Raw genomic sequence first — 13,708 nt, 5'->3', positions numbered from 1 at the left:
TGGGAATACGAGGGATGAACCAAGCATCCATTCGGTTCGGCACAATCATGAGATTGTTGGCATAGTGACCCCGGCGTTACAGGAAAAGAGATTTCTTACTACAGATACCAATTTGCTGCACAGTTGGCTAGACGGCAGACTCCAGATGGAGCTCGCATATAATAACTTGAATGATGAAGCTCGTCAGCTGCAATAGGCGTATGGCGCGCTGGGCTTGAGTTTAGGCAAGAGGAAGATGAAGGCGACGGCGTCTGGGAGTTGGTCTTTTCCACAAAATTAGGTAGTTGTTTGATTGCTTTTATTCAGTTCTGGGTATCAGAGTTATTCTTCTTCTTTTCATGAATTCTCATCCTTCTTGCCAAAGTGTGTGTGCCGTCCTCTTTTCATCTTTTTTGGCTGGCCACCTGGCAGACACTGCCAGCCACGACCTGTCACCGTCTGGCCAGGCCGCGGCCTCTCTCGTTTCGTCTGATCTATTCTCTATCGCCCCATGTGATCTGTTTGTTTATCTGTTTATTTCACACGCGTTGGGAACCTTGACAGATACCTCGTTCTCTCCGATTCCCGCGTCTACCAGAGTTTCCGCATTACTTGACCTCACACAATCATTGCCCACTGCGAATCATCTCTATCGAGTTTTCTCTTTTCGATCGACTACTTTCTCAACCCTTGTAGCCTTTCTTCGTCGGAATTCAGCGTTGCTCCGGATTCGCAGGAGCGGTGTTGACGTTCAGAGGCGTTGCCCGGCTCTCGCCATTCTTCACTTTGCCTTCATTCTCACCCATCTCACTCTTCTTGGGCTATCAGGTCTCAATATCGCGGTATGTGGTCTGCATCTGCTTCTGCCGCAATTGCTAATCAACCCGGAAGATTGGACAGACACCCTTCGTTGTCGTTTACTCTCCAGCAACTCGGAAACAATCCCACCGATTCTATCTCGTCAAGGAGCAACAACCTCTATCATGTCGTACGACGGCACCCCCGACGTTTTGTTCAATTCACAAGGCGATGACTTGCCTGAGGCATCGAGCATCTTCCAGGATCTAGATGTGGAGTCGCGTCACCACAACTTGCCATCTGGCAACCCAAACGAGGCGGACCTCCCCTTGGTTTCTGACGGTAAACTCACCAGAGATGCCCCCTTCTTCTCATGGCAACGAGACTCAGCTAACGGCGTTGTAGGAACCTTGGGCTCTGATACGGGAGCTCAACCGCGAAGAGCCCGCGTTGTTCATTTGCCTCAGCCGGCGAATCCCCCTACAGCGGCACCAGCAGAGGCAGTTGAGACATCGGAATCGGAAATCCCTTTTTTATATCAGGGCTGGTCGGAAGGAGAGATAGCGGAGGAGCTTCTGACCCCCGAGACGTTCTATTGGTGGAAGGCTCGCGACGCCATGGCGGAAAGGGGACTGCTTCCTGATATCCCGATCATTTATCCCGCTGGCGCGCGACAGCATCAAACTGCGCCCAGTTCTGCGGCCGACAAACGGACCCTCAGATGGGAAGACCTCAGCTTGGGCGTACGATGGATCATCCTTCTACGGCTGAGTGAGAAGCGCCCGTTTTCCGCTGTCATCATCTGGCAGCTTGATCTTTCCAAGAACCAGGTTCATGATTTCGTCACCAGCTACGTCAACTTTTGCGATCAGTGGAACGCGTTCGAGCACAGCGTCGCGGATAGGGTCAAGGCCTTTGGAGGACATTCCGAGCAGCAAGACATGCTGTGCGCTGAATGGATTCATCAACACCGCCCGCTGATGCCGCACGACCGCATCACTCAGGACGATGTTGAAATGGGCCTGCTCTTCCTTTCCGAGCGCGGCATTGTCAACCATAACGTCGATCTCCAGGCATGGGTCGATGAGAAAGAGCCCAAGGACTTTGCTCGCATTCAGATTGACGTTCCCGCCTTGAAGGATTGTATGGATTACCGACTTCTCCGGCGCGTTGCAGTCGCCAGGCTGGTGAATCCTGAGGTGATTGAGAATGCCATCATACAGCAAGGGAGGGAGAAACGCCACAATGAGTGTAGTGCTCGCAGAAGCGGTGTCATGATCAACGATGCTTTTCTTGGAACGCTTCAACAGGTTGTGCCTTAGGAAGGCGAACCTGTGAATGATGCCGGTGAGATTTCCCCTGAAGCACAAGCCGTTCTGGACACCATATCGAGAGGCCCGCGTATTGGCGAGCCCATGCCCATGCCGATCCCACGCTATCAGAGGGAACAGAAGGCAGATGAGGCCTACAAGGCTTTGAAACGGATGGTTCCAGAGCTGCAACCTCAGTATGCCCCGGGAGGATTGGCCAAGACTCAGTGGGAGATTGACAATGGGTATCCTAGTGGATATGTGAGTTTCCTTGGGTAATCTGGGTGAGTGAGCCGATACTTGGTTGACTAACGCGGGTGCCTCTATAGAGCTGGGAATACACTCCTCTTCATCACGCAGAAGATGCAGCCGACATGGAGTCCAATCCCCTTCCTGAAGAATTGACTGCGCAAAACCCTTCTCGTCTCGCCGCCATACGACAGGGGATTGCCAAGCGACAAGCCGCCAGAGCTGCTGGCCTATCTGTCGAGACGCCTGTCAATTCCCCAGGCAAGCAATCGCCTGAGCAGGCTCAAAGGTACGAACAATCTCCCCCCATCCAATCAAGTGCTGCACCGCTTCACCATAACGTGCCAAGGTCTCGTATCGGAACTGCTCAAGAGCGCTTCATGACAAGCAATAAGAAGGGGCAACTCATGGTTGGCTTCGCGGCAGTGACTGGACAACAAGTCCCCCAGAACCCTGGCTTTACCAGACCGTTTGCTGAACTAGCATGTTGTAGCCAACCTGAGGCGCCGGGAGCAGCAGCAGTGGAAGAAGAACCCGAACAAAGGCTTCCAGATGCGACGTCCGCGCAAGACCTTGAGCATGACAGTGCCAATGCCAATGCCAATGTTGTGTTGGAGAGAAGCAAGCGAAAGCGTCGGCCTAGTGCCCGTGCTCGCGAATCTTTGCAATATGATTTGGAGATGGGACAGTGTGCTGAAACTAGTTCCGAGAAGCTCCAAGGGAAGAAAGCGAGGTCGTCCAAGCCAAAAAGAAGGCAAGCAGCCGGCGAAGCCAAGGGCTCCCAAGACGCCAAAGGTGCCCAAGACGCCCAAGGCGGGCTCGAGCCAACGCAAGAAGCCGACGCCCAAGAAGAAGCAGCAAGAGGAAGAGCAACTGAAACAAGAGGAGCAACAAGAGGAGCAGAAAGAGTTGTAACGAGGTCTCGGGTTCGAACGCGAGGTAGCTTGGCTCGTTCATATTCTGCTGCACAGGTAAGGATCTTGTATCTCCAACAGTCACTGGCTTGTTCTGACCTACTTAACTTTTGTGGTAGAGACCGTCGCTGCCCGCCGTGATTGAAGTACCGAGACTGGAAGAAGACGAAGGAGAAGAAGAAGAGTGTCACTGCGTTGTGCAAAAGCCGGACCAACCCGGAGCAGAGACTTCGACTACTCGAGATATCCGACAGAGGCCGTGTAAAAGACTGAACTGCAAGATTCGAAAGCTGGAGAACTATTTTGGAATGTTTAGAGGGGAACTGATCAACGCACGCCCACCACCCGTTTCTGCGGCTGAATGGGCTTGGGTTGCAGACGATGCTGGATTTGTCATCGAAGCTGTGCAGGCTTGCTATGCTCTAAGTGCGGATCGGATCAATACCGAGTTGTTGGTCCCGCGGCAACACCAGATGGATCGAGATACGGCTCATGCGATTATTGTGTCAAAGGGTGTCGAGTATACAAGAATCGAACACGCACATCGATCGGAGAATGGACCGGTTGCTGAGAGGGCCGAGTTTGCGGGGGTTGCTGAGACGGCGACTTTTGCGATGCATGCTGTTGAAGCTTCGGTTGCTTTTGGGGAGGGTTGGGATGTTGACGAGACGGATGACGAGTCTGAGGAGCAGCAACCGCCAGCACCGGCAACTACTGGGACGATTTGAACGAAGAGTATTTTTTCCTATTTTCTTTTCTTTTCTATTTGGTTTTTGTCATTGTGTTGGCAACGTTGTCAACTTGTTCTTTCGGAAAAGGGTCTGTATGTATGGGGAGAGTTGTATAGGTGCTGGCTTTGGCATGTTTGGTCTATCGGTCGACAGTTGCTGCGTGGACGAGGATGGATTTGCTTGGTAACTGTTCAGTGTGAGGGGAGAGACACAGACACCTGAATTTCATGTTTGAGTTTTATTGTACGGATATTCTTGGGAACTTGTGATCACAATGGTGATTGTATCATCTGATACTCGAAGCATTTGAAGTATTGGTAGTGACTGTTGTACTCTGTGAGTTGCAATGCTGTGATACTGTTTCTTTCTTACCGCAGCAAACAAACGAGTAGAACTCCAGAGACACCAAGGCAAAGCAAAGCAAGGCAGAGCATTACAGAGGCACAGCAGAAAAGGCAGAAACTTGTGCTCAAGAGTGACAAACGGCGTGTCATCGAGGAAGAGTGCATTATCAGCTGCATCTGCCCGCCTGTCCTTTGCATTTGCAGGCCGTAGCAACTGCACGTGCCTCGCCGGCCTTGCCTCTCCTGCCTTTTGGTGCTCGCAGCCTCGCCAACTGCAAACGCACACCATTCACCGCCTGCGGATTTTCTCTTTTCCTCTTTTATCCGCCCTCTCGTGATCTCTTCTTTCATCCTCTCTCTTTCATCTGCTCTTCTTCAGTGAGATTACAGACTGGATATTCATTCACATCCGTGCCTCTCGACCGGATAGCAACTTGTGCAACAGCCTTCTTTGACTTGCCTTCTCCTCTCGATTCCGACATCTGATGTAATCATCGTTCTTCTACTCAAGAGCAACTCCGTCACCTCCATATGTCGGATAGTGGCGGCCTGCTGCTAGAGGCAGCGTCGTCGCACGTCATGTCGACGCCTGCAGACGAGTCGCTCGTTGTTCATGCTACTGCGGTGGCTGATCCTACAGTCAAGCTTTCAGATGTCGTTCTGCCAGAGCGACCTAAAGCTTCAACCTTAGAGGCTCTCGAGGAACATCCGCAGGTCACGACTGCTCCAGAAGACGCAGATGAAATCGAAGACGTCGACCAGTCTGACGAGGCATCTGATGCGCAAAAGGCGCCGATAGCAAAGAAGCGACAGCAAGATTTGGCGTTTCAAGACTGGTTGGTCAAAAACCAGACGGAGCTCACTGCGACCTCCAAGGTAGACCTGGATAGTCACCTGGATAAACTGTCAATCTCGCGGCTCTACGAAGACAACGCTTTCCAGAAGATCATTACAAGTCCTCGCGAGTACCAGATTGACCTGTTCGAGAGAGCAAGAGACGAGAATACAATCGTTGTTCTTGATACAGGTACAGGCTCTCACCCCCGTCTAGTTTCTTCTTGTCACTTACCTGGTCATGTATAGGCTCCGGCAAAACATTGATTGCTGCCCTCCTCATGCGACACGTTCTCCAAGTAGAGCTACAGAGTCGCGCCAACGGCTACCAACACAAGACGGCCTTTTTCCTTGTGGAAAAAGTTGCCCTGTGTTTCCAGCAGCACACCGTTCTGACCACCAACCTCGAGTTCCCCATTGGCAAGTTTTTCGGCGAGATGAAGGGCGTGGTTAGATCTCAGGAATACTGGGATAAGCAGTTAGCGGAAAACATGGCCATTGTGTGCACTGCACAAATCTTGCTTGATCTCCTGACCTGTGGATTCATTTCCATGAGCCGGATTAACCTGCTTGTCTTTGATGAAGCGCATCATACAAAGAAGAGTCATCCTTACGCCCGCATCATCAAGGACCACTATATGCGCATGCAGCAAGATGCACGTCCTCGTATTCTTGGTATGACAGCTTCACCGGTCGATGCTTTGACAAAGGATATTCGGAATGCTGCCTCTGAGTTGGAGAGCATGTTGTGCAGCAAAATTGCCACCATCTCCGACGAGGCTCTGATGCAAAGTCAGGCACATCGTCAGCAGGTCGAGGTTAAAGAATACTATGATCGACTGGAAGATCCCGAATACTCGAAGACGAGGCTTTGGGACTCCATTTCGCGCCGTGTCCGCAATAATCTTCAATTCAGAAAACATCTGGAATTTGCGTCCAACGCATCCTCAATCTTGGGGACATGGTGTGCTGACCGCTATTGGCAACTCCTAACGACAGACAATGAGATGCTCAAGATTGAAGCAAGGACTGGACGCGATTACTTGGAGATTGATGTTGCCGCTGGCGATAAGGCGATGGCGGCGGTCGCTCAAGTGAGAGGCATCATCAAGGATCACGTCTTCGGGGCCATCCAAGCCGGTTCTCTCGAACTTTCGCCCAAAGTCAAGGCGCTTTACGAAGTTCTTGAAGATGCTTTTTGTACGAGAAAGGCAAAGAGATGCATTGTTTTTGTGGAAGCAAGGTCAACGGCTTTTCTTCTAGCAGATCTATTTGAGCAGCAGGGGATGCAGATTCCTGGAATGAAAGCTGCCTACATGGTAAGACTGATCCTATGGCCCCTTCTCATGCAAGAACTGACTTGTGATTTGATTAGATTGGCTCTCACTCTTCAAACGCCAGCGCTGCGTACATGTCCTACAGGGACCAGATCGTGTCCCTACAAAAGTTTCGGCGTGGTGAAACGAACTGTCTGTTTGCAACGTCCGTTGCGGAAGAAGGCATCGATATTCCAGAGTGCGATGTGATTATCCGATTTGATTTGTACAAATCTGCGATTCAATATATTCAATCTAAAGGTCGGGCACGGCAAAAGTCGTCACTCTATATCAGCATGGTGGAAGTAGGAAATCTGGACCATATACGCAAACTCCGACGGGCAATCCGGGATGCTCATGCGCTGCGACAATTTTGCTCTACTTTGCCTGAAGATCGCAAAGTTCCTGATTTCGTCGTTGACCCTGATCTTTTGGCTGCCCAAGAACGAGCAACTCAGAGGACATTTACTGTCGCTGAGACAGGCGCTCAGCTTACCTACATTACGAGCCTGGGAGTACTGTCAAAATTTGCCTCGTCGTTCCCAAACCATGCTGAAGAAGGAATGCTGCACTTGGAGTACATTGTCACTTCTATAGGGCGAAATTTTCGCGCTCAAGTGATCCTACCAGACGGGTCTCCGATCAAGGTGTTTTCGGGAGAAATACAGAAAAGCAAGCAGTTGGCAAGATGCTCTGCTGCTTTTGAAGCCTGCGCATATCTCATCAACAGAAAGTACATCAATGGAAATCTACAGCCGGCGTTTACCAAGTCACTGCCCTACATGCGGAATGCAAGGCTGGCGATTTCATCAGACAAGAAATCCGAATACGCCATGCGAATCAAACCGGATTTTTGGTCCTCATGTCTCGCTCCAGAGCCCCCGACTAGTTTGTATCAGACCACCATAGCCCTTGACCAGCCGGAAGCTCTTGGGAGAGCGTCTCGCCCTCTGATTCTCCTGACTCGGAAGCCATTGCCCGATATACCGAGCACCCCGTTGTTTTTCGGTGGCGGCCGGACGTCGGTTGTGCGACTTTCAAATTCGCAAACTTCATTTGAAGTGCTGCCTCACGAGATGGAGGCGCTGGCAAGCTTTACGTTGAGGCTCTTTACCGACGTTTTCAGCAAGGAGTATGATGCAAAGTCGCACGAAATTCCCTACTTCCTTGCTCCTAGCAAGCTCTCACCCGGCGGTGATAAAGCAGCCGAGATTGACTGGGTAGCAGTGCAGTATGCCCACGAGAATGAGAAACTTGGCTGGGAAGATGCTCCAAGTGAGTTCTTCAAAGACAAGCTCGCTACAGATCCATGGGACGGATCTCGAAAATTCATCCTGCGTGGTATCAATGAAGAGCTAAAGCCAACTGATCCAACGCCAAAGGGTGTTCCGCAACCCAAGAGCCTGGGGTATAGAAAGGTTGAGCAAACCATCAAAGAATACAGCAACAGCCTTTCTATCAAGTCGAGGAAAAGAATGAATTGGAGGGATGATCAGCCAGTCGTCAATGCAGAGCTGCTCCCGATTCGCCGCAACTTTCTAGACGAATTCTTTGTAGAGGAAGAGGGCGGTGGCACTTGCTATGTCATCCTTGAGCCGCTGTGCGTGTCACCAGTAAGACTTTTCCCCCTCAAAACTGTATCACAGCGGCATTCTAACCTGCCTTAGATCCCGATAGATGTCGTCTCCATGGCCATGATTTTACCCGTAGTAATGTATCGAATCGACTCAGTCTTGATAGCCCTTGAAGCCTGTTCTCTCGTCGGTCTGTCTATCCGCTCCGATCTTGCCCTCGAGGCTGTGACAAAGGATAGCTTCAACACGGAAGAACATGGCGAACACCAGGTCGATTTTCAGCCCGGAATGGGCAAGAATTACGAGCGCCTGGAGTTTCTTGGCGATACGTTCTTGAAGATGGCCACAACCATTTCCATCTTCACTGTTCAAAACTTTGCAGATGAATTTCAGTCTCACGTCACGCGAATGCTGATGCTGTGCAACCAGAATCTCTTTAACCATGCCGTGGAGAAGGACATGCCTGCGTACATTCGCACTAAAGCATTTGACCGTCGGACGTGGTATCCGAGTAACATGACGCTGAAGAGGGGTAAAGCAGCCAAAACGGAGGTAAAGCATTGTCTGTCGCACAAGTCGATTGCAGATGTTTGTGAGGCGCTCATTGGAGCAGCTTACATGACAAGCACCACTGACAATATGGACATGGCGGTCAAGGCTGTTACGGCCATGGTCTGCTCCAGCAATCACACAATGCTAGAGTACAAGGATTATTTTGCAACTTTCGCTGCCCCGAAGTGGCACGGCCAGCAGACATCCGCCGCACAGCGCCTCACCGTGGACAAAGTGGCCGAAATCACAGGCTATCGCTTCAAGTGTGCCCCCCTCGTACGCAGTGCCTTCCGACATCCATCATACGTCTTTGAGACCAACGTCCACGACTATCAACGGCTCGAATTCTTGGGTGACGCACTACTGGACATGGCAGTGGTGGACTTTCTGTTTAAGCGGTTCCCTGAAGCAGATCCGAAGTGGCTCACGGAACACAAGATGGCCATGGTATCGAACCAATTCCTCGGCTGTCTCTGCGTCAAGCTTGGTCTTCACAAACATATTCTGCTGGCCACGTCTGCCCTCCTCGGCGACATTAGCCGGTACGCAAGCCAGCTTGAGCAAGCTGAGGAGATGGCTAGGCAGAAATCGCAGGGCAGTGATCGAGAATCTTCTTCTGATGGAAGCTCCTCCCAAGCCGAAGCTCAATCAACCCCCCAGGATTTCTGGATCGAGGTTCCGCAGCCTCCGAAAGCTCTGGCTGACGTTGTTGAAGCTTTGGTTGGAGCGATGTTTGTTGACTCGGGATACTCCTTCTCTGTCGTACTGAACTTTTTCACAAAGTTCATCCAGCCCTTCTTTGAGGACATGGCGCTATACTCGTCGTTTGCGTCGAACCACCCAGTCACGGCCCTGTCACACAAGCTACAGGTCGACTTTTGCTGCAACCAGTGGAAGCTACATGTGGCCAATGTGCCGACGTCCATGGATACCGGCGTCGCTGTGGCATCTGAGAGCGACCTTCTCTGTGCCCTCATGGTCCACGGCAAGGTGATTGCGCACGCTACGTCGTCAAAGAGCGGCATGGAGGCCAAGCTGGCGGTTGCCAAGCTAGCGCTGGAGAAGCTCGCACTTATCCAAGACGTGGCCCATTTTAGAAGAGAGATGGAGTGTGATTGTAGCGGCGGCCCAGCAACCGTCTCGAGCTAGACGACGGCCGTGTCAATCCTCTTGGAATCATGGCCCGCAAAGTGCAAATCAAGTCGGGGGCGTGTGAGGCGGCGAACCACATTCAGGGGGGGATAGTGCGTATGACCACAGCAGCTGAGCCGTCACATAGCACCGAGAGATTTAACGTTTTCTCGTGCATGGCTGGACCTCGGCCTGCCGCAGCGCCTTGCAATGGAAGCTGCATTGGAACACTTTTCGCATCGATGGAAAACCCACTCCGATCGTCTACGAGGAGAAACCGTAGGCGTGATTGGTTCGGAGGAGATTGCTGGGTTGCGTGGTTACGGGGTCAGGGACACCACTGACGAGATCTATTGAACGGGGTTTGACGGCCTAGCCCAGGTACGGTTACTGGACAGAGAGGGAGGGGGTGCGAAGAGCTGAGCTGAGTCTGGGATTCCCGTGTTCCATTTGAGGGGAGCTGGAAAGTCGGAGTCTTCCCTTGGCCTTTTGTTGCCCTCTTACGTAGTGGAACGGGGCTACTGGGTTGGGGATGGATTACGTTCGTTTTGAAGCCGCCTCTTTTTCAGGGGCTTCCCTTGCTTGCGATGAAGAGTTACGGCGGGTCTCTAGATAACGCAATACTTTTTGCTCATACATCTTCGAGTCAGCTACCAAGCTATGAAATAATTAGTCTCAGTCTTTTTTAAAAGCCCCCGTCCTGAGTGCAGGCCTAGCAGCACGTGGGTAGACGAGCAGTTGGGACGCTCACGACTCGCGATATCAGAATCGAGTACCAGTCTGTGGTATCGTTCCTTGATATGTGTGAGATTAAGTAGATATCTCGTAGAGTGAAATGAAGAGATGGTTTTGTCACAGTAAAAAAATTAATGGAAATTACTGGCTAGAATATTCCTCGCTCTCATCAAATGCAACTCAGCTGCTGTCTCGTCTACCAGCAAGCCCAAAATATGCCCTCCCAAAAAGCCCATCCCGTCGCAGATCAACAACGCCTTGCTCAGAAATGTTTCAGTAAATGCAATAAAAAAAAGAACAAAAGAAATGGTTCCCATGTCAATGGTGCTGCCGTCGATAACACACATATTTTTACAACCCATCCTCCTCCGATAAAAATGCTCCGAACCCCAAATTTTGTATTATTATTGTAAATCATCATTATTTCGTTGTAGCAGCGTCGACCTCGCTGTTTTCCTGACTGGACAACTTGCTTCCTCGTCGAGGCGACGATGAGTCGAGCAGTTTTCTCCTCTTAATCTCCTTGCGGAGCTTCGCAATCGTCTTCATATCGAGCTGTGGGTCTACTCTGCCGTCGGGGCCCTTGGCTGTGCTGTTTTTGATGAGAGTCGAGAGTAGCTTTAGCGCGCGCTCTTCGGGGAACTCATCGGATCGCAGAGAAGATTCGGTGTCCGAGTCGGAATCGTAATCGTAGCCGAGGGCCAGCAGCCGCTCACGCTGGGTAAACGGCCTCGAAGTGTTTTGCCGCGACTTTTGAACAGCTGGAGGCACTCCCACGACGGATGCTTCGTCATCGCCCATTTCGGACACATCCGTCGGAGTCATTGGCATCTCTGGCCATTTGGGCGTAGCGAGACTTCCCGTTTCGTTGAAAAGCCCAGGAAGACTCTTGCCGTCGTCACCAAATCCCTGGTCACTGAACAAGAGAGCTTCACCGTCCCGGCCTGAGTGTTTTTGCTTGCCGCGGAAGGAATCAGCATCCGAGTCTGATATGCTGGTGGCGTCATAGCTGCTAACGCTGAGACCTCCGTGGCGATGAGTCGGCGACAGCGGATTGAAACTGGGCTGCTCCTCCAACGGCGTGGCGGGGGATATAAAGATGGATTCGGCACCAGAGTCGTCCTCTTTACCGGTGAATTCGGGGGCGACAGGGCTGTCACCGGCTCGAGATCGAAGATTGCGGGAAGAGCCTCCAAGAAACTTCATATCATTGAAGAGCGAGTTGTGGGGTATGTCAATCGAGGTATCTGCTGTGCGAATACTGCGACCACCAGTAAGTTGATTGCTGGAGTAGTCAGATTGGACAAAGGACGAGACTGACCCCCGCTTGCCAAACGTGCGTATAGAAGGGGGTTGTCTCTCAGTGCTCTCCAACTGAAGATTACCAGAGCTACCAAAGGTGAATGAAGGTGCATATTCTGACGTCGACTCAATCGAATCATCCCAAGTGGATGGGGTCGGCGGGAGATGATCGCCCGCGTGTTTGTTGAACCGGCTCCAGTCATTTTCGACTCTGTGGCGAAAGCTGTGCAGCTGGTTGGGTGAAGTTGGCGTCTTGGCGCGCTGTTGATATAGCTGCATAGACCGGTCTGGAGGAGGCGGCGCAAGAGAGTTTAGATGCTCCCGAGCTGAGCGAACCGATCCCGGCAAGGTGCCAGAGAGCACCTTGCCGCTAGGTAGACTATACTGCCTAGGTTTGTAGCGAGGAACGCCGGGTGGAGAGGCAGAGCGAAGTTCTGGAGAGAATGCGCTGCCCTCATCTCGCATATAACGACCGTCCGCTGTCCTTGGGGCCTGCTGCGGCGTGGAAGCACGGCTACCAGTGATGGAAATCTGACCATAGGAGCTCTTCGACTGGAGCCGGTGACCATGGACATCGAAATCTTCCCTTGAAGGGCTGAGTTTCCCCCTTGACATTAGACGGCTATTGAGAGTTTGTCGAGAGGACGAACGAATGCTGGGCTCAATTCTAGGAGAAGGCAAGTCTCTATAGCGATCAGGGATCGGCGGAACCGCATACGCGTTTCGAGAGGAGCTAGCTGTAGAAGCACTACCTCGTGGGCGATATGAAAGCGTCGTGCCAGTCACGGCAGGTTGAATATTTCTATCGGCGACGTCCTCGCCATATTCACGAGAACCAGATGCTTGAAGCCTTGACCTAAAGTCATAAGGCTTAAACTCCCCTTGAGCATCCAGAATGTCGACAAAGGCCGAAGACCGTCGACGTGGAAGGGAGAAATTCGGTGTCAAAGGTGTAAGCCGCTCCATCGTGCCACGGCTTCGAGGCCGTTGGCGGTCGTCATATTTTGGAATACTGCTCAATGATAAGGGGGCTATGGATTCTTTGGGACTTCGACCGGTGGTCTTGAGGGGAAACTGAGGTTGTGGAACCTCGGAATCTTTTGGATTTGTTCTCGGTCGTCCTTCGGTCACCCCTACAAGCCGAGGCTTGAGCAGTCGCTGAGATGGGTCTGGTGTTCTCGTTCCGTTTTCACGACTGGCGATGATGCCTATAACAGCTGTTAGAAGCCCAGACACGAAACTATTGACTGAGACACTGGTGGATAATGACAAACCTCGAGCATGTGGAGAGGGAGCCTGGCCCTTCTGCGGAGACGTTGCGTCCACAGACGGCCGTTTGCTCAAGAAATCGAGTAGACCCATGATGGCAGCCCTAGAATTGGCTGGCTAGGCCATACGGCAAAAGCAAAGAACAGCTTATCGAAGGGAAGCTTTCCTCTCTTCCCGCCTTTGCCGTTGTATTTGTAAACCGAGCTAAACTTGCCGCGGCCGCTCTGTCTTTGTAAGGCTCTGGATAGAGGTAAAGAATTAGTTGCTTAGTTGGAGGTATGCGAAGCGAGCGTCGGTAACAGGTAGAGAAGGGAATTGAGAGTAATATGGGTATTAATAGTGTACATGACAAAAATTAGAGAAAGGCAATGCGGAGGATATAAATGAAGAGAAGGAAAAGATGGAACTGGGAGAAGGAGAAAAGAGTCAAGTCCGTCTAAAGATATCTGGGGGAGACTAACAGACAAGCATCAGGGCCCAGCACAGGTATAAAAGATTTACCCAGGCACTCAGGCACCCCACTGGCGTGTGCGAGCAGGGGTGTCTGCAAGCTGGGCTGTACAGAGTTGCACGGAGCAGCGATCCCAGCAGCTACAGCACAAGTACAGCTCGGTGGAAGCCACACGATTGTGTTGTGGGTGGTGGATGGGCGCCTTGGCTCCCTTGGAGT

At 51.7% G+C, this 13,708-nt stretch overlaps 3 protein-coding genes across 3 annotated transcripts; 2 read left to right on the top strand and 1 right to left on the bottom strand.

The window, feature by feature from the left end:
• Positions 1-962: 962 nt before the first annotated feature.
• On the top strand, positions 963-3,978 carry Triagg1_8056 (uncharacterized protein; the record flags this gene model as incomplete). Its single annotated transcript, XM_062902860.1, has 4 exons — positions 963-2,048; positions 2,100-2,348; positions 2,417-3,307; positions 3,370-3,978. 4 exons carry the CDS (start codon positions 963-965, stop codon positions 3,976-3,978), a joined length of 2,835 nt encoding a protein of 944 aa, XP_062752901.1.
• Positions 3,979-4,856: 878 nt separating this feature from the next.
• Positions 4,857-9,750, top strand: Triagg1_8055 (uncharacterized protein; the record flags this gene model as incomplete). Its single annotated transcript, XM_062902859.1, has 5 exons — positions 4,857-5,352; positions 5,409-6,359; positions 6,423-6,478; positions 6,535-8,088; positions 8,143-9,750. 5 exons carry the CDS (start codon positions 4,857-4,859, stop codon positions 9,748-9,750), a joined length of 4,665 nt encoding a protein of 1,554 aa, XP_062752900.1.
• A 1,137-nt stretch (positions 9,751-10,887) lies between these two features.
• Triagg1_8054 (uncharacterized protein) lies at positions 10,888-13,131 on the bottom strand (the record flags this gene model as incomplete). Its single annotated transcript, XM_062902858.1, has 2 exons — positions 10,888-12,977; positions 13,044-13,131. The coding sequence occupies 2 exons, from the start codon at positions 13,129-13,131 to the stop codon at positions 10,888-10,890; spliced, it is 2,178 nt and encodes a 725-aa protein (XP_062752899.1).
• Positions 13,132-13,708: the final 577 nt, after the last annotated feature.

This window comes from Trichoderma aggressivum, assembly GCF_033847375.1.
Source record: "Trichoderma aggressivum f. europaeum strain CBS 100526 chromosome Unknown scaffold_038, whole genome shotgun sequence".
NCBI lineage: Eukaryota > Fungi > Ascomycota > Sordariomycetes > Hypocreales > Hypocreaceae > Trichoderma > Trichoderma aggressivum.
The sequence above is the reverse complement of the archived record's forward strand: the minus strand, read 5'-3'. Positions and strand labels throughout refer to the sequence as shown.